The 19,984-nt window shown below is 46.0% G+C and overlaps 1 protein-coding gene across 8 annotated transcripts in view; it reads right to left on the reverse strand.

The window, feature by feature from the left end:
• Nucleotides 1-57: 57 nt before the first annotated feature.
• The window catches only part of Fnbp4 (formin binding protein 4), a 30,785-nt gene continuing 10,858 nt past the window's right edge, over nucleotides 58-19,984 (reverse strand). Inside the window, exons 7-17 of one of the 8 annotated variants that reach the window (XM_003465155.5) lie at nucleotides 19,618-19,962; nucleotides 18,775-18,985; nucleotides 16,973-17,097; nucleotides 16,629-16,733; nucleotides 14,203-14,336; nucleotides 13,057-13,241; nucleotides 7,321-7,637; nucleotides 7,102-7,246; nucleotides 6,161-6,483; nucleotides 1,040-1,197; nucleotides 58-931 (exon numbers count right to left, since the gene is read on the reverse strand). In XM_003465155.5, the coding sequence (XP_003465203.2) occupies nucleotides 841-931; nucleotides 1,040-1,197; nucleotides 6,161-6,483; nucleotides 7,102-7,246; nucleotides 7,321-7,637; nucleotides 13,057-13,241; nucleotides 14,203-14,336; nucleotides 16,629-16,733; nucleotides 16,973-17,097; nucleotides 18,775-18,985; nucleotides 19,618-19,962 (2,139 nt within the window). In that variant the 3' untranslated portion in view covers nucleotides 58-840. Of the gene's footprint in view, nucleotides 932-1,039; nucleotides 1,198-6,133; nucleotides 6,484-6,513; nucleotides 6,953-7,101; nucleotides 7,247-7,320; nucleotides 8,434-12,976; nucleotides 14,337-16,628; nucleotides 16,734-16,972; nucleotides 17,098-18,774; nucleotides 18,986-19,617; nucleotides 19,963-19,984 lie in introns of those variants that run through there. The other 7 variants (XM_063227943.1, XR_010040228.1, XM_063227944.1 and 4 more) reach the window with 7 other exon arrangements.

Consider the following 19,984-nt stretch of genomic DNA (forward strand, 5'->3'; position numbering starts at 1 on the left):
GAAAGTAAATCCTGGTTACACAACAGGTTTAGAAGACTAAAAATTAAAAAACCAAGCAGAAGTATAAAAAGAGCTTTATTAGTGGATATATACAAAATTTACAAGGTCAGAAACTGGAGAAATACAAATGGCTTTAAAACACAATTTGTTTTTTCTTCAGTTTAAAGTGACTTTACCTGATTGTGATACAATAGAAAGTACACAATAGCAAACTGCCTTTTAAATACTGAACTTTATGGAGAATACATTCACGTGGAGGCGAGGTGCCTGCAAGGACAGGGCAGGCAACACAGACACTGAGACGGAGTGCCTCTTGATACACACGGACTGTCACAAGTGCGGGGGATGCTCTCAATCCAGGCCTTGAACCGCTAACAGTGGTGGCTGCCTGTTCTGCCATGTAACTTGGTGACAAAGAACTCCTAGGAGCATGGCTAGAACATGCCAGACCTCCACTTCCTGGCCATGGATGCAGGAAGGCGCCAGAAGTCCAGCAAGATAGATGCAGAGCTGCTTAATTGCACTTGTTCTGGAGTTGGAGTCACAGCCACGTTAGGTGCCACCGGCTCAGCAGGCAGAGAGGCCTCCGCTTGCTCCAGGCCCAGAGAGGGCACGTGCTCTTTTCATGCTGGCCCCGTGCTGCAGAGCAAAGGCAGCCGGGTGAGGCCATCCTACCACCTGGTGTGACGGAGACAAGGACATCTCAAGGCTCTGCACTCAAATGTGTGTGGCCTGGAAGTGCTTTTGCGCCCTGTACCATTTACAGTTTACTGGGCAACAGTAAAACTGGTTAGGACTGAACCGAACACAAAACAAAACAATTATAAAAAAAATTTTAAACTATGTGTTTGGAGCCATTTTCCTTCTCTTTAGTCTTGCTCGCCAGTCCTCAGGAAGGGCTTCAAAATTCGCATTTCTCTCTGCCATGCCACTGTGGAAACAATGCACAGGTTACCGCACAGCAAAGAAAGGAACCCTGCTCCCCAGCCAATGAGACCCACTCTGGACACGGTGACGGTGCCAGCTCTACGGTGCTCACCTGACCAGCTGCTGCTGCTTCCACTCCTCGATGCGCTTCTGGGCTGTGGACTCCCGGTCCTCCTCACTCGAACTTGAGTTCTCCTCTTCGTCTAGCTCCCGCTGGATACTCTGCCACTTCTTTACCAAAGATGGCATTTTGGTTTTGCTTTTCTTTGTCTGTAACAATGGTGAATGATCAGGAAGTATGTGATATACTAAAATAACAAATGCTCCTTCCTACTGGTGAGCAGCTTTCTCTGATTCTAAGGAAGAAGCAGATGTTACAATCATGGTATCAGATCACATCAGAGAACACATTTCCTCTCACTGCCTCCTGCTCTGCAGTGCTGGGACTGACCCCAGGCCTCAGCGCACCTCAGAGCTGCACCCAGCCCTGACTGGAAACCCAATTCCTTTGCAATGCTTGGATCTGAACACCCAGCTTCCCCAACAGCACCTGGGAACCCACAGCGACTGGGTAGGCAGACACCCTGGAGACTGCGCGATGCCAAGTTTAACTCCCAGAGATGGATCAGAAGACATCACTTCCCTCCCTTGTCTTTTCTTTCCCTTTCTACAGGTCTATAGTGAATATACTTTGGAAATTGCAGAAAACTGCCAAATGGTGCCCGCGGGAGATACCTGCTTCTGACAGGGCCACCTTCTCCAGCGTCCCTGTGAGGGTCTCACCAGCGGAGGTCCTCTGCCCTGGCCAAGTGTGACTGGTGTGCTTTCCTCACCTCCATACTGCCTGCTGGTGTGATTCTCCAAGCTGCCCACCCTGGACCACAAGGGAGCGCAACAAAAGCAGGGGCTTCCTTCTGATTCACCGCCCACTCACCCTGGAGAGCCGCCAGCGCTCTCAGGAACAGCCCTGCTGAGTGAAACCCGCGAGCTGTGTGACAGCACAAAGTCACTTGGGAGACAGGCCCAGCACTATCCACTCCAACTTTTTCCTGGCCGTTCCCAGGCCTCTGCACTAAGCTACATCCCCAGCTTTTGTGATTCTGGAGATGGGATCTTGCTGTGTAGTTCAGGCCAACTCTGAACTCATTACCTGATACCCAGGGAGGCCTCGAAATTGTGGTGATCCTCCCTGCCTTGGCCTCCTGAGTGCTGTGATTATAGGTCTCTGCCATCATGTCCAGTTCCTGATCCCAAACATTCTTCTACTTATTTTTGAGACAAGGTCTTGTTATGTAGTTCAGGCTGACCTTGACCTCATGCCAAACTTCCTGTCTCAGTCTCCTGGGTGATAGTTGTACCACAGCCCCAGGCCATCAAATATTCTTTTTTGGTACCAGGAACTGAATTCAGGACTTTGTACTGGCACCACTGGGCTACATCCCAGCCCCCTATTCTCCATGATTAAAGGTATTAATACAGTTTGTAAAAACTTGACTAGAGGGGCCAAGGATATAACTCAGCAGCATAAGCACTTGCCTGGCAAGGATGTGAGTTCAATTCCTGGTACCCAATCCTCCCCTCCAAAAATTCTTGAGTGAAACCTCTGATGAGAACAGTGACATACTTTAGATTTTTGGGTTAGGGACAAGAAAGGCAATGGCAGGAACAATAGCAGCTGGATGGGACTGAAGGTAGGCATGCAGATGTCTAGATGGCTAAAGTCAAGCAACACACATGCGCATGCCAATGCAAATACTCCTAGAGCTGACTAACAAACTCAGCAAAGCCCTGTGGACCAGAGGCACAGGTCAGAATCAGTTCTGTATCTCTTTAAGTACTAGCAATAACCCCCAAATAAATGAAAGCAGTTCCAATCAAAATACCACCTTGCAAAAAAAACAAAAAACAAAAAACAAAAAAAACCCCCCAAAAAACAAAAAACAAAACAAAACAGAAAAACACCACACCCAAAGATCAATGGAACAAATTTGAAGATGCAGAAACAATTTCAGACAGGCTACTAAGCCACCTTATCTTTGACAAAGTGCCAAACACATTCACTGGAAGAAGGAAAGCCTCTTGAATAAATGGTGCTTAAAAAATTAAAACTGGACCCATCTCTTTCACTGTGTACTAAGCTAAAATTGGAATGGATCAAAGAGCTTAATATTAAAACAAATATTAAATCTGCTGGAAGATAAAGAGTAGATAAAACTCTTGAAGACACTGGTGTAGGTAAAGACTTTATGAACAAAACCCTGAATGCACAGGAACTATCACAAAGAATTAGCTAACTGGGATCTCATGTTACTGAAAAGCTTTTGCACAGCTAAAGAAACTACCAAAAAAAATGTAGAGACAACCCACAAAGTGGGAGAAAAGTGTTTGCCAGCTGTTCTTCAGACCAAGGATTACTATTGAGAACATATAAAGAACAAAAAAAGAAAAAAAGTCCCCCCAGATGTAAAGACCTAATCCAAAAATGGGCACCTGAGATGAATACACACTTCTCTGATGAAGAAATACAAATAGCAAATAAATATATGAAAAAATGTTCAACATTGCTGGTCATTCAAAGGATGCAAATTAAAACCACTGAGATGCCACCTCACTCTGGAAAAAATAGCTATTTATCAAGAAATCAACCAATCACAAATGCTTGAGGGGTTGTGGGGAAATAAGCCCTTCTCCATTGTTGGTGGGAGTGTAGACTGGTACAACCACTGTGGGAATCAGTGTGGAGATTCTTTAAAAAACTAAGAATAGAGGTCCCATTTGATCCAGCTATTTTGCTTCTCGGCATATTCCCAAAAGAATTAAAAAACATCACACCACAGCAATATATGTTCACCCATGTTCCTAACAGCACAATTTGTATAACTAGATCTTGGAACCAACCTAAATGGATAAAACAGATGTGGTACTTTTATACAATGGAGTATCACTCAGGCATGAAGGATAAACTGGAGACTTAGAGGTACATGGATGGATGCAACCTGAGAATATACTCATTAGTGAAATAAATCAGACACAAATGTTTAACATCAAGTTTTCACTAACGTGAGAAGCTGAAACACTGTATGTATACATACAAATATATAAAAAAAGATAAAGATAGTTACACTACTGATTCCTCTCAGTTCATCTGAAGAGAAAGCTTTGTGCCAGTATTGTTCAGACAATTGCATGTAGTTGTCTTGTGCTCTGGGTGAATGATTCAGGGGTGACAATGCACAATGTATGTACCATTGTCCTCCCTTGACTGACATGTTTTGAAATTTTTTTCTCTTTGAAATAAAATGGATTTGGGGCTGGGGATTTAGCTCAGCAGCCTAAGCACCTGCCTTGCAAGCAGGCAGTCGTGAGTTTGATCCCTGGTACCAATAAAAATGAAAAAGACCAAAAAAAAAAAAAAAATCACCTCGAAGGATGAAGAAGAAACTGAATTGTTAAAAAGGCAAAAGATTTAAACTTAAACTAGAAATACCCTGAAAGAAATGAAAGCATGAGTGGTGCGCAAGCCCATGCTCACTTGCCAGGTCGAACTGTGGACAGGCAGTGGCACGGGGGGGGACCGGAGCCTTTCCAGGTTCACCCGGGGGGCATGCAGGAAAGCCGCAGAGCTGCAGAGCAGCGCTGAGCTCCGCAAAGCACCGACAGTGCATCCCCAGCCAGGGCCTGCTCGGCAACGGGGTGCCTGGTCTCTCCAACTTGGTGCTGGAAAAGTGCCAAGCACGTGCAGCACACCTGCTGGCTCTGTCCTTTGTGTCATATGAACAAAAACAAGTATTATCCAAACAGATGGATAAACTGCCTAAACAAGTTTTAAAATTGTGATTTTAAAAGAAAACATGAATAAATCTTTATCTCCTTGCAATGGATTATAGATATGGCCACCAAAAATAAAAATTCACCAAAAGGAAAGAAAAAGATTAAAATGGGCAACTGAGCAGGACCCTGTCTTAACACATTAAAGATGGGCTGGTGATGGACCTCAGTGCAAACCTCTTGGTATCAAAAAATTTCAAACAAAATTCCATTTGCTCTCAGCAGGGAGGGAGAGAGGAAGACAAATTAGACAGGGAGAAAGCAGCTATAAATCGTGTCACAAAGGACCTGTGCCTGGGACTTACACAAAAAATTCTCAAAACACAACTACAAAGATAAACAGCTCCCAGTTCTCAGGCGAGGCAGGTGGGACGCAGACGGACTGTCTGAAGGTCACAGGAGCGCTCTTGCTTAGCACAGGGACATGGATCAGGTCACTGAAATAAAGTACCAAGGGTGGTGGGCAGCCAGGCTCAGTCCTGAGCAGCAGTTTCTCCAAGAAGAGACACAAATGACCGAAATGAACCTGGGTGACATCTCCAGTGAGCCCACAGTGCCTGCCACTGCTGTCAGAGCCACCACCTCTACCCACTAGATCTTACACGATGAAAACAAGACTAAACAAGACAGTAAAAGCAGAAGCTCACGTAACAGACGACACGTTCAAGGGCAAGTGTAAGTGGGCAGTGGGTAAGGGCTGCCAGCACAGCCCTCCTACTGGCTGGGGGCAGGGCGGCTTGCTCAGGGCTGGGATGGCACCCAGCAGAGCGGGTGTTATTTTTTAAGTGTCCTCCCAAAGCCTCATACAGTCGTGAAGGCGGCTGAGTCTAGTGTTCGTGACTGGTTTGCTGTCTAGCACCGGGACTGGTGGTGTGAGTGCTGCACCCGCCCGGGCCGAGCCAGCATACAATACAAGGCAGGAAAGAAGGTGATTTTCTCACTTTGCCGTTTGCTCTTGTTGCTTGCAGCCACCGTTCCTTGGAGCCAGCTGAGTATGGACTGAAATCTCTAAAAAACTAAAATAAACCTTTCCTAAAAAGCTAAATAAACCTTTCCTTTCTACATTTTGGGTGTTGGGTATTTTATCCCTGCAATGAGAAAAAAGTAACCGAGACAGTAGGGTGACAGCAGGAGTGTGAGAGGGAGGCCCAGGCGGCAGTCAGAGGGCACCGGGAGGGCTGCTCAATGGACAAGGCCCTCTTTAGGGGAACAAACTGCTCTGTCATTAGACGAGGTGGTGAGTGCATGACACTTGAGTGTGCTAACGCTATTAAATTTAACACTTTAAAAATGGTTAATTTTATCTGAGTGTGGTGGCACACACCTAGTCTGGGTGACTTAGCAAGGCCCATCTAAAAATAAAAAAATATAAAAATACCGAACGCTTTTTAGAAGAGTCAGCCACCTTGTCTTTCTTTCCTTTCTTCGTCTTCTCGGGTGGCAGCACTTTGGGAGTTGGAGGTGGTGGCGGTGTAGGAGGTGGTGGTGGGGGAGGTGGTGGCTCTATCACAGCAGTGGCAGGCACGGCCCCACGGGCCTGGACGGGCTGCAAGGTGGCTGTGGTGACTCCCATGGAGACAGAGCACTCAGCGTAACTCATGATGGCCGGCGTGGCTGCAAGGCTCAAGTAGTTGGACTGCAGGCTCAACCCTCTGGCCTGGTGACCCAGGCCTGTGGCTGTGTGGCCAAGGGACATGGCCTGGGGTCCAATCCCTGCAGCCTGGGGACCTAGCACAGAAAACAGAACGGTGTGAACAGGACACAATGACAGAACCAAAGCAAGACCTACAAGGAAAAAAAGATCACAATGCGATCACAAGGCTCACAAAATGATCCTAGAACATCTCAAAAAAATATAGCTCAAGCCAGTTGTAGCATTTGCCTGTAATCCCAGCACTAAAGCAGCTGAGGCAGGAGGACCACCATGAGTTTGAAGCCAGCTGGGGCTACACAGTGAGTTCAAGGTCACCCTTAACTACACATGAGACCTTGTCTCAATATAAAAAACAAGCTTCTCCAAACCATCTGTATTTGCTAGCAGCAAAATGACTGCTGAGGGGCTGGGGATTTAGCTCTGCGGCATATGCGCCTACCTGTTAAGTGCAAGGTCATGAGTTCAATCTCCAGTACCAAGAGACTACTGCGTAGTTGAGGGTTAAGGTAAAAATCACTCGATGTATGTGATGCACAGGAAACACTGTGGAAGGGTACCCGCCAAGCTGCTGTAATAGTGCTCTTCAATAACTGCAGACGACACGTATCTGCAGTCCTCACAATCAACTCCCCACGCTTAATGCTGGAGACAAACCACCCCGCAGTGGGGTAGAAGCGAGCTCTTCTGCTTACCAGTGGCCGAGGGAGGCTGGCTGTAGATGACCGGGGAGCTCCCGATGGTGGCTGACCGCTGAACCACTGCACTACTTATTTCTGCCGCTTTCCTCTTCATTGCCTTTGTGGAGGGAGAGCTGGAGACAGTGGTATCCACAGCACTCTGAAACACACACCCTCTGCTCAGGCTGCATGCCTGGAGTCCACGGCCCCCCTCAGAGCACCTAGGGCACCTACCTGGGTGGTGACGACTATGGCCTGGGCTGCTAGTTTCAAAGGAGTGTCCTCCTCCGTCCCGGGTGCAGGGGGCTCCTCATTGCCCTCATCCTCCATCTCTACCTCCTGGATCTCCCCATCTTCCACTGGGGGTGGTGGTGGTGGTGGTGGTGGTGGTGGCGGGGACTCTGGAGGTGGGGGTGGAGGCGGTGGCATCTCCAGGGGAAGTGGAGGCTGCAGCACAGGCACATTGGACTGAAGGAGGGTCCAGAACGGAGTGAGTGGCATGAGTGATGAAGAGGACACTTGAGTAGAAAAGGACTCTTTACAGAGGGAACCTATGAAAACAAAGAGGGGTCAGAGGAGCAGCAAGACGGGCCCCACGGCTGCCAAGGCCAGGCCAGGCCAGGCCAGGCACGCGCCGTGGCAGACAGTGGGGACAGGGCCCCAGGTTCCCAAATCACTTCTGCACCAAGGATGAGGATGCGGTCTTGGACCTAGCACCTTCCCCGGCTGGGTCACACACATCCTGTTCTTTGGGCCAAGATTTATAAATAAATAAACGATCACTGTAACTCACTGAGACACTTGGTCATCTGAATCTGTAGTTGAGGTTTTTCAATTTCAAATGTTCAGTTTCGACATCTGATACTGCTTGAGTCTGAGTTACAAAACTACAACTGAAAAGCAGCAGCACCAACAACTCCCAAATTTGGTAAAAGGCACTGCTGACTCCTGGTGACTCCGGCAGAGCAGGTGAGAAGACAGGGAGGATACTTACTTGAAGCTTCCTCCCTCCTGTCAAGAGGGAGGTCTCACAACATATGGGACTACGAGACCTATGTCTAGGAGTGCTGAGGGGTTTTTTTTCCCTAAAATCACAGAATTTAGGAGAAGACATAAGAAATCACCTAGTTCACCCTCTTCACTGTAATGGTGATGTGACTCAGGCAGGTAGGGCCTTCAAGATCAGCCAGCTGCACAGCCAGGCTGGGACTGGTTAACTCCTCCTGAGTACCTTTGACTTTTGTATCAAGACATCCTGCTGAAATGTCAGGAGTCCAAGGGCTTGGAAATCTCAAAAATCTTGCTTTTCACAGGATCCAGATGCCATTACCTGTCAAATTTCATGATCTAAAATGATAGAAAGCCCCAGAGTTCAGGAAGCTGAAACAGGAGAAGGGCAAATTTCAAGGCCAGCCTAGGTTATAGAGCAAGACCCTAGAGTAGAAAGCCCAAAACACTGTGCTGCCAGCCCTTGATGAGACAAAGGCCAAGCGACCAAATGGTATTTGGCTTTTACAGAACAGAAAGAAGACACACAGCGCCAGACTCCACTATGGCTCCCATTTTCTGTGTAAGCAGATCTGCTTCTACTGCTTATGGAAAACGCCACTGAGAACCTGGATATCAGAAAACATAAATGCAGTTTTCCAGCTCAAAGAAGTCAAATGACCCATTACATTTTCATATTTGGTATTGTGATATTAACTGACACGCTAACTTTCAGACGAAGTCTGAGTATGGTCAGAAAACCTGTATCAGCTCATAGCATAGCAGGAGTACATCAGTTAGCTGGGCACAGTGGCAATTTTGAGGCCAACCTGAACTACATAGCAAAACTCTTAAAAAAAAGTTACGTCAGAACACAGGTAATAAATGTTGGAGATTAATTATTAACTAAAAATTAAACTTTCTTTTACCAAACTAGCCATAACACATGGTGCACAGCTGGGAACAGTGGGCTTCACATCCAGTGGCACTGTGCCATACTGGTACTGCTGTGACATTAACAGAGGTAATCAAGCACAGGAACCCAAGGACTCAGGCAGGTCGAGGTCAGTGATGCACTTCTGACTCCCCACAAAGTTCATAGGGATGAACTGGACCTTGTGTAAATAGAAAACTACAATTGATAAATTTAGTCACAAATGAGTATTTTTAAAGCATACCTGAGTCTCGAACTAAGTTCACTCAAACATTAAAGCTGCATCTTAAACATTGACAACTGTCTCCTTTGATTTAAACACAAAGAAATTAGGAAACTCATTTGAAACCAGTGAAGTCTACTAGGATGATGGGTCACTTTGTATCTAAACTATCCAGTTGGCATTTCTGTCAGGTAAGAAAATGTTTAATTCCAAAGTCTAGAGATTAAAATACCATGCCAGTTTTCATCACGTGCTAAGACTTTTAAAACTACACACTTAAGATGCAATAGTATGAGGGCACAAGTTTTTACTTCAAGATTTTTTCTAGGCATTTAAATTTGTATTTATAAGCAAACTCTCTTATTTACTCTCAAAGAGAACTTACTGCTTGCTATTTTGAATAAAAGACCAGTTTAGCAACTTAAAAATATTTCCATGGAGATTGAAAAAGACCACCAAATGTAACCTGAGTGACACAAACCAGCAAGAAAGAGCTGCTGGACCTGGTAAGCTGAAGCATCATACTTTGGACACAGTCTGGACACAGGGTGGGCCGCATCTGGTGTGTGTGTGGGGTACCCTGGGGTGCAGGCTCAGGCTGGATTTGTGTCCCAGGGCCACCAAAAGAGAAAGCAGAGAACTGTACACCTCCTTGGCTCCTCAGAGTGTAGCCAGGACCATGGTGGTGAGCCTATGATGTGTGCCACTGCAGGCTTTGTGCCTTAGAAAGCTCTTGAAGTTCCAGCACCACTGGGCTAGGACTTCAGTCCACTGCCTCACACATAGCGTTCTACTGAGATAAACCCTTGATTGGACTTTTATTCTTTCTTCCACCCCTCACTTTTAAGTGCTGGGGATTGATCCCAGGGAATGTGTTGAGCTGTATTTCTTTTTTTGTCTTTTTCCTTTTTATCGGTACCGGGGATTAACTCACGACTGCCTGCTTGCAAGGCAGGCGCTTATGCCGCTGAGCTAAATCCCCAGCCCCTGTTGAGCTGTATTTCAAGAAACTCATACTTTTACTCGTAAAATGTAATTATTGTTACATATCCAATTTTAATTTTTTAAACTAGCTGGGTTAGTACTTAGGATGGCACTGTACAAAATTAACCACCATTCAGGTCTGGAAACACTCAATGATTTTTTTTCCATTTGTATAGAAGATTATATGCTGGGGCTGTGCATTTAGCTCAGCGGCATAAGCGCCTGCCTTGCAAGCAGGCATTCGTGAGTTCGATCCCTGGTACCGATAAAAAGGAAAAAGACAAAAAATTATATGCTGTATGAAATATGTTCATCCTTACGGGTTTGATTACAGAAACTAGTAAGGTAAGGTATTCTCTAAATACATAAATATTGTTTGAAGATTGGGTCCATGTAATCTAGGCTGACCTCAAAACTGTGATCCCTGTTCTCAGCCTCTCAAGTGATAGGGCTAGCAGACTGCACCACACTTCCAACTTTAGTGTGTGTGTGTGTGTGTGTGTGTGTATGTATATATGGTTCTCAGTATTGAACATAAGGCTTTTTGCACTAAGCTACATCCTTAGCCCTTTTTGTATTTTTTATTTTGAGACAGTGTCTTGCTAAGTTTCCTAGTCTGAGCTCGAACTTGCAATCTGTCTTCCTTGGTCTCCCAGAGAGCTGGGTTACAGATGTGTGCCACCGTGCCTGGCTGGTTTGGATTTTATTTTGACAAAGCTTATCACACTCTGGGACACTCAACAGAGAGGCTTGAAAGCAAATGTCAGTTTATCAGTGTTTTTTTCCTCCTGCAACACAATTTATTGTTTTAATCAGCTAAGAGTGGCTAACATCTTATCTTTTACTACCCTGTACCCACCCATGCACACTGCAGACAGGGCCTTAACTCTGAGATGTTCTCTATAGTTGCGGTAATTGTAGAAAACAACTTCATACAGGTGGTGAGCAGTCAGGAGCAGAGCCACCTGCTTGGCAGCCTGACTGAGGGCAGCAGACGGTGCTGCCCTTGGTTCTCAAAGAGTGCAAAGTACACAGAAGAAATGGCAGGCAAACATAAGTGGATCCCTGCCTGCCAGAAAATAGTGCTGGCGTGGAACACTCAAGCCGACCTTCCACTCCCTTCTGAAACCACACTAGGTTCAGGGGACTTTACTGTGGCATCTGGGCTGCTTCAGGTGCTCGGTCCTGTGGGACACCATGGGTGGTATCTGGTGTATTAACCGCAGCTCTGCTACTAGGACCTTGCAGCCAGGGGCCTTCCCAGCACTATCCCCGATGGGGGGAAGACTCCGCTGTTCACTGGCTATTTACCAACAAACATGCCATGTCTGTATTTTCCAGTTCTGCTATTTTAGAGGTCACTCCAGATTCTTACCTTCTTTTGCCACAACAACCAGTGAATGTGTTTTAAGATCAGAAGGCTGTTAATCACAGTTCTTGCTTCATTTACTTATATTTGCCATCCCAAGTCAGATGGACACAGGAGAAATGTAGTTTTTACGGTGTCAAGTTCTGGCTTTTCTCAAGAGCTCCTTCAATCCTCACAGTAACACAGGAGCCATGAAAGTTTCTTGTTAAAATAAGAATGTGCAGCAAACTTAGTTCCTTGCAGAGCAGCAGAAATGGGTGACTCCTGAATGCTTGACTGCTGCTAAGGTTCGAACTGAGACTGCCTCCAGTGTCGCAGGCTCACAGGCAGGGTTCTGGAGGGGACTGCTATGGGGTGCTCAATTGGTCCTTCAAAGATAGGAACTGATCACAGGGGCATGACTCAGAAGTATTCACCTCCCTCCTGGGAACCTGTTTGTCTTTGGATTCCTGTAAACCACCAGGAGGGGAATGGCCTTCCTCCAAAGCGGGCCCTTCCACCAGTCCCCTTGCCTCCGGGCAAAGTAAACCTTTCACTCCCTAAGCTATGGGTGTCAGGTATTTTGTCCCAGCAATGAGGAAAGTGACAGAAATACCATTTGTATTTTTTTAAATGAGTAATTTTCTAGCTCGTCTGAAAAAAGCATGGTACTAGTTTACAGCCTTTCCACCCATCACTCTCATTTGTTTTGTACCAATGACATATTAGATTAGTTGAGCTGGGAATTGTGGTGGTTAATAGCAACAAAACAGACAAGTCTCACACAGACACAGCTGCACCAGCCACCAGGTACTGTTCAACTCAACTACCTGGCTCCTTTGTGTGACTAGACCCCTATATTTGGAGATCCACAGCCTTCTCTGTGACATAATCATAACAATCTAGTGTTTTTTTAAATGTGTATTTTTGCGGGGGGCGGGGGGGATCGGGTATCAAGGACTGAACTCATAACCTCCTATTTGCCTGGCAGGCAATTGTGTTGCTAAGCTAAGCCCCAGGCCCTAGTGTGCATTATTTTTAACAACTATAGAAAATAAAGTTATACTTTATAAAGGTACCATTGCATGTTTCCTAAATGGAATCTTTTTTTCTTTTTGTTCTGTGGTAATGGGCACTGACCCTAAGGTCCTCCCATTGAGGTACAATCCCAGCATAGCTCTTGTTATTTTGAGACAAAGACTAAGTCACTAAGTCGCCCACACTAGACTACAACTCGCATGAGCCCCCCCCCAGGGTTGAGGGGTGCTGGTAGTCCCACAGAGCCCGGCTAATATGCAGTGGGCCCATCTTTTCGTTTTTGGGCACAGGCTGATGCATGTTACGCTGATTTCCAAACTGCCTTAATTTTAGTATAACTCATACATTCTTTTAGTTCATGTCTTCTAAATTTAGCTTATGTCTTTTTGTTTTACAATAAATTAGTGACTTTTTAAAAATCACTGCTTTCCAACTAGGCAGAGTAAACCATCTCACCTGTGGGATTCTCGGAGGACTCTGAGGAACCGGACTCAGCGCTGGGTTTGTCTTTCAAGCTGGGTTTAGAATGAGTCTCATCTCTACTCTCTTGTGCATGGCCTTCCTCCTCCTCCTCGCCATCTGGGAACTCCCACTGAGACTCGCCCGATTGCTCGTTTACATAGAAATACCGTCTATGATCCCTAAATTACAAGAAAGAAAACACAGGTTTTAAAGCCCACTCCCCTACAGAGACACATATATTCGGTCCTGTCCCAGGGCAGCAGTGTGCGCTCACAGGGACGAACCTCTTATGGACTGCTATTCACAAAGGCAACAAAGAGCTTTGATCACTGAGGAGGGAGAACCAAGGAGAATTCAAAGCTATTTGCACTGCCGGCAGCTCTGTGAATACAGTCCTGCACCCTCTCGTTCCAGCACACGACTCTGACATCTCTCTATGTTTTTTTGTCAATGAGTAACAGGGTGCCAAGTTTCATTAATGGAGGGACTCAATCGCCTAGAACACTAGTTTCCCTTCGAAAGAAGAGAACAGCACATTTGTGAAAGGTGACTCTTCCCCTCTTGGACCGTGGAATTCACAGTTCATATTCTTGATATCAAACACAGTGAAAGCTAAAGAGAGGGAGAGGATCTGGGAGCTGAAAAATAAAAGAGCAAAGATTTCAAATAATGAAAAAAAAAAAATCAAGAAAAGCCAAATATAAAAAGAAATGTTTTCATCTGACCTGCTGGCAGAGGATAGTAATCTTGTTCTTCATTCACATCTTCAGCCACGAAGCTTTCCTTAACTTCGCCGAGGTTAATCAGGAGTAGGAGCTTCCAGAGGTCCTGTAAAGCGCACAGAGCTCTCGCATGCGCTTAGCCCCCAAGCCCGCCCTACTCCGTGCACTCTGGAGAGGAAACACTGGCTTGGTCCGATCTTGGGAAAAAATCCGTTACGCAGCAAGCTGTAAACACTCTTGCTCTGTCCGCTGTGTGGTCGGCCTGGACTCTGCGTGCGGCCCTCAGCCTGCCTGGCCGCTAACTGCAGCGGCATCAGTCTCCAGGCAGGCCAGGCCACCAGGGCGTCACGTGGCGGTGATCACAAATCATGTCTGAGGTGTCAAAGGTGAAAGGTGAGAGGGGGAGAAGAGTGCGTACCTGTCCCAGTGGCAGGACCAGCCTTTAGGAGTGGCGTTTATTTCATACTGTTTTAGTTGTTCTGCTGCATCCTGAAGCTTTCGTTTAAGGTAGTTTCCATTAAGAGCCCCTTCTCGCCAGTCTGCAATTCGAGTCTAGAGCAAGAACAGAAATGAAAAGTTCCATCAGGAGACACAAGGAAGAGGGACTTAGGTGTACCATTTGGCTCAGCTGCTCTGCTGTACAGAACCACACCCCAGTGAGGAAAAGAAATTGCACTTCAAGTTTTTTGGGTGGAGGAACCATGTCTAGTCATACAGGAGGCAAAACGTCACTCGAAAATAAATCAGGCACACAGACAAGTGTCAAGACTTCTCTTGTAGGACAAACCCCAAGTACAAATAATCTTTTTTTTTTTTTTTTTTTTTGTCTTTTTCCTTTTTATCGGTACTGGGGATCGAACTCACGACTGCCTGCTTGCAAGGCAGGCGCTTATGCCGCTGAGCTAAATCCCCAGCCCCCATAATCTTAAAAACGAAAGACAGAAAACATGAAAAGGGAGGTAAATGTTTTATAGATGGGAAGGGGACCCAGAGAGTGAGGATGCGCTCCATGCACGCTCCAGGCCAAGAGGGATACAGATGAAGGAGATCACCACGAAGTGGCTCAGAGCAGGATTTAAAAATAAACCAATTGGTGGGGATGAGGATTTAGCTCAGCAGCATAAGCGGCTGACTTGCAAGTGCGCAGTTGTGAGTTCGATCCCTGGTATTGATAAAAAAACAAATAAATAAACCAAATGGCTTTCTCTGTTTACTTCTGAGTTTGCTCCAAGCCTAGGCCCATTGTCTGGAGATGGACTAGATTCTCAGCAAGTGAACCTCTATGACTCACCAGTCCTGGCTGAGGTCTGTGATGCTATGATGGCTCAAAGGACAAGACAAAGCCACAGCTGAGGATGCTTGGCTCCAAACCCAAGTAACTCGGTAAGACTATAGCTGTGGGCATCTCACTCCAGAAATGAGAGGAGATAAGCTAATTCTCCTAAATTAACATACTTCATTACTTGGAAAAGTCCTTGTGCTGACTCTCAAGGTCCTGCTCAGCCCCCTCATTTTCTACTCTAAGACCTTCCCTTGTTTAAAAACCAAACATGGCCCACCCAGAGAAAGTCTTGGTCTGGACCCTCAGAGAATCTCAAACTCTTGCTACAGGGTTTGGATCCTCCTGGAGCCTAAAAACTACACCTTTTGTCCCTTTTATTTAAGTGTTCCCTGTCCACTCTGGGAGATTGTGGCCTAGTAAGCTTGCAAGAGGGGTAGCACACAAACTTAAGGCACAGGTATGCACTGGGCTGAGCGCACGGATTTCAAAACAAGCCTGATTTGTACTGAAAAATTAGACTGGACACTTTATGGCTCAATGCAAACAGAAGCCCCAGCTCTGTCTCCCATGAATGTAAGACACATCATCCCCATGACTTTTTTCCTTACTTTCTTTGGCCTTTCCCCCCAGGCAGACCGTCCAGTTCAAAGCTAAGTGTTAGATGCACAAGCTTAGCGCACGCCTATAATCTCAGCACCTATGAGAGTAAGGTAAAGGGATCGCTGTTTCAGCCCAGCCTGGATAAGTAGTAAGACCCTGTCTGAAAACACAAAATACTGTAAAGAGTTGGTGTGGTGGTACACACCTGTAATTATAGTACTTGGGAGGCTGAGTCAGGAAGATTGCTTTAAATTCAAAGCTACTGGTTTGTGGATTTAGCTCAGCGGCATAAGTTGCCTGCCTTGCAAGTGCATGGCCATGAGTTCAATCACCAAAACCGGGCCCTCCCCCGCCCAATTCGAAGGCTACCTTAGAATACAGGTGAGATTTTCTCAAATAACACTTCCAAAAGGGCTGGGGATATAAGAGGGTGCCGCATTCAATCCCATATGCCACCAATAACTACCTAAATGAATGGGCTGGGCACAGGGGGCCACCTAGTTCTAGGTTCCATCTACAGTGTGCGCGGGGTAAGATCTTTATTAAAATGTATGCCTAATGAAGGAAGTAAGTATCAGTATACCCAACCATCAGCATTTACCTTCATGACATTTTGCTTTGACTAATGAAGTTTTATTTCCTGAGCCTTTATAATTTAACATAAAAAACTACTTTGTGGGCTGGCAATTTAGCTCAGTGGCGTAAGTGGCTGTCTTGCAAGCACGAGGTCATGAGTTCGATTCCTGGTACTGATTAAAAAAAAAAAAAAAACAAAACACCAAAAAACTACTTTGCAAATGGTAGTGCACACCTACTCTCCCAGCACTCAAGAGGCTGAGACAGGAGGATCACTTCAAATTCAAGGCCAGCTCTGAACTCAAGAAAAAACTGAGATGAAAAGCCAGCAGGACAGACTGATAACATGCAGCATTTCCACGCACTCGATCTCTAATAAACCTCACCTCAGTCTGCAGGAGCAGCACATGGAAGTTGGAGATGGACTGTCTGCTAATGCCTAGGAACTCGAATTTACTTGTCAGGGTGTTTGCCAGCTCTCCTATCTGAAACTAATATAGGAAGAAAAAAAACAAAAAACAGTTAATGAACACAGAAGCAGCGTATTTTCTTTCTCAGCACCAAGCTGGTCCCATAATTTCCTTATATCAACCTTAAAACAGAATTTCTTCAATTAACAGGAAAAAGGTTTTCAATTTAGACATAGTACATATTATTTGTTAATGGAAACTAATTTAATGGTTAGAGTTTTAAAATACATTCGTGAAGTTACACTCAGTAATGCACATACTTTCAAATCTTGGTCATCTTCTACTTTAGGTACTGTCTGTACTTTTATCTTCTCTGAAGATTCTTCTACTTCTGTCTCTTTATCTGAATTTTCATCTATTTTTTCTGAGTTTTCAGCACCAATTGCTGCAAAAGAAAATGCAAAATTAATCATGTAGCAAGACTCGTCTCAAAAACCAAAACAAGGGGGATGGTGAAAAGAGTGGCAGGATTGGGGGAGAGAACAGAAGGAAAACATGGAAAGAAAGCTTTTGAAATCAGGGGCTGGGGATTTACCTCAGCGACATAAGTGCCTGCCTTGAAAGCAGGCACTCGTGAGTTCGATCCCTGGTACCGATAAAAAGTAAAAAGACAAAAAGAAAATAAGGAGAGGAAGAGCTTGGAGGGAAGAGACTAGGAAAAAGGCAGCAGCAAGAAACACCATGTACAAGTACAAATCCCCTATGATGAACGTCATTAATCGTAACTAAAATGTACCAAAAAACCCCCAAAAACAAAACATGAAATTAAAATGAAAACATCTAACACCAAGAACAGCAATATCTGAAAAAGAACAGTTTTCTCTCCTTTGTCTGTTCCCAACTGGTAAAAGTTCTAGCCACATGTGGTGGTGCAGAGCTATAAACCCTGAACTTGGTAGGCCAAAGCTAAGGAGTTGTGAGCTCAAACCCAATCTCAGAGAGACTGCATCTCAAAATTATAGGGGAGGCCCAGGATATAACTTAGCAGTACAGTGCCTGATTGGCAAGCACAAGGTCCTAAATTCAAGTTCTGATATAAAAAACAAAACAAAAAACAGGGAGGGGGTGGTTGGGGTATGGATCAGCGAGAAAGACCTGGTTCCACCTTCAATACTAATGACAAGTTGGAAGGGGCAGAGAGAAGTTTCCAAAATCAGAGCAGCATTAATTTTAAATCACCCAAATTGGGTACAGTACCACACACTTGTAATCCCAGCTATACAATAGGCCTGAGACAGGAAGATAATTTGTTCAATGCCAACCTAGAAACATTAGTGAAACCCTGATTCAAAATAAAAGACTGGAGATGTGGCTTAACCTCCAGTACTGCCAAAGGCTGAAATAAGAAAATGTAATACCAGCCCCCAAACACACAGCAGGTGTAAGAAATGCAGGGGGTGAGAATAAAACTGGCAGCTTGTAGAGTTTTACTATATGTTCTTTTGTACTGTTAATAGACAAAGATTCAAAGACAAATGCCTGTATCTGTTTGTTAACAGGACATACAAAAGTACTTCAGCTAAGCACACTGATCAAAGATGTGGTGTTCAAACTTTGCTGCTAACTTTCCACTACAGAATTGGGGCCAGATGAAGATAAAAACACTAGCTTTATTGGGAACTTCATTGAGGCTGGGTGACCAGGAGTGGAACTGAGGTCGGGCTTGTGCCCCATCTTTGCCTGCCCACTGGGAATGCAAAGCAGTGGGGAGTACACCTGTCTCCATTATCTGTGGTGAGCAATAGAGGTGGCCACTCTCACTACCTGCATTTGGGAACTGGCTTGGAGTGTGATGAACACACACCCCTGGCTGCCCTCTCCCCTCGTCGCCCATGGCAAGCAGAGAGGGAAAGGGGACCCTTCCCAGAATAAACCCCCAAGGGCAGTAGCGCTGCTACCTGCTCTGCAAAGAAGGGAGCAGAGTAGAATGGGGTGGGAGTGCACCGCTCTCTGCCCAGGGCTGTGAGCTGCACCCTGGGTCAGTGCCTGCTCTGCAGGTAGAAAGGCCCAACCTCAACGCCTAGTGCTGCATAGAAATGAAATAAATGTGTGATGCGATTACCGCTTTCTCCGTTTTCTGGAGTCTCCCGTCCGGTTTTGCTAGAACTGCGGCTGGTAGACTCCGGACTCATCGCACGAACAAACATCTTCCACTTCCCTCGCTTAGACATCAGTCTGCGCACCCCGTCCTGAGACGCTGGCTGGCTGATGTCGGAACGGGGACTCGACCCTGACATGCTGCCATCTCCTTCCTCCAAGGCTCTTAACTCTGCCTAGAAAACGAAGAAAGCCAAAGCCATACACCATCACTGACACTGTGACTGTGTCACACAAGGTTTCTCAACATGTACATCTGCAACAGCTGCAGTGAGTGTCATGACTGAGTTCTCAGAACGGGAAACCAGTGAGAGCAATAAGCACAGCTTTCCACCCCAGGTAAGCAGCAGGCTGCACGGCCCTGACTACAAAAGCTGATTTCCCAGCACTAAGGAGGCTGAAAAAGGAAGATCACCTTGAGTTCAAAGCCAGCCTGATCTATACAGTGAGACCTTGTCTCAAAATACAATGAACAAAAACTGAAATTTACAAAGGGCTAATGTGGAAAATTCGTTCAGTTATCATCTAGCATATACCAGACCCTAGGCTCAATCCCCAGCACAGTCAAAAGAAAAAAAAGAAAAACACATAAAACCTTGCTTTACGCTGGACTTAAGGTGTTAGCAAATGAAAGTGCCTCAATGGGAAAGGGCAGAAAACAGGCATTATGGAGATACATTTACTGACTGTAGCCTAGAAGCTCGATAGAAGTGGACTCGCAGCCCACTCAGCCCCAGGGAAGCCAAGTCCCACCCAGCTCAGAGCCATGATGCCCCGCTCGGGGCACAGCAGCAAGGGACTACCACACCTTTTTCCTCTCCAAGACGAGCTCCAGCTCTAGGGTGTCCTGCTCCTCCTCTTCCTCCTCACTCTCCCCCGACTGCACCACACTGCACAGGTCCTCCTGGGCGGGGTCTTCGCTGCCATCCAGCAACACTTCCGGTGGCCTTCCTGGGGCTGCGGCCTCCTCTGGGACAGAGCTTGGCTCCCTCACCTCAGCCACAGGTGCCTCCTCTTTACAGATCACCTTTCTCCGCCACCGCTCTTCTTCCTCTTTGATTCCCTCCGGCAGCAGAGGAGCCAGCAAAGCTGCTGCCACCCCTTTGCGCTCCTCCTCGCTGTTGGAGAGTGCCTGCACGGCCTCATTCACCTCCTGCAGGGGATGTGGCTGGTCT

Source organism: Cavia porcellus, unplaced genomic scaffold (genome assembly GCF_034190915.1).
Source record: "Cavia porcellus strain 051 isolate PalLab524CR breed Dunkin Hartley unplaced genomic scaffold, mCavPor4.1 scaffold_17, whole genome shotgun sequence".
Taxonomy (NCBI): Eukaryota; Metazoa; Chordata; class Mammalia; order Rodentia; family Caviidae; genus Cavia; species Cavia porcellus.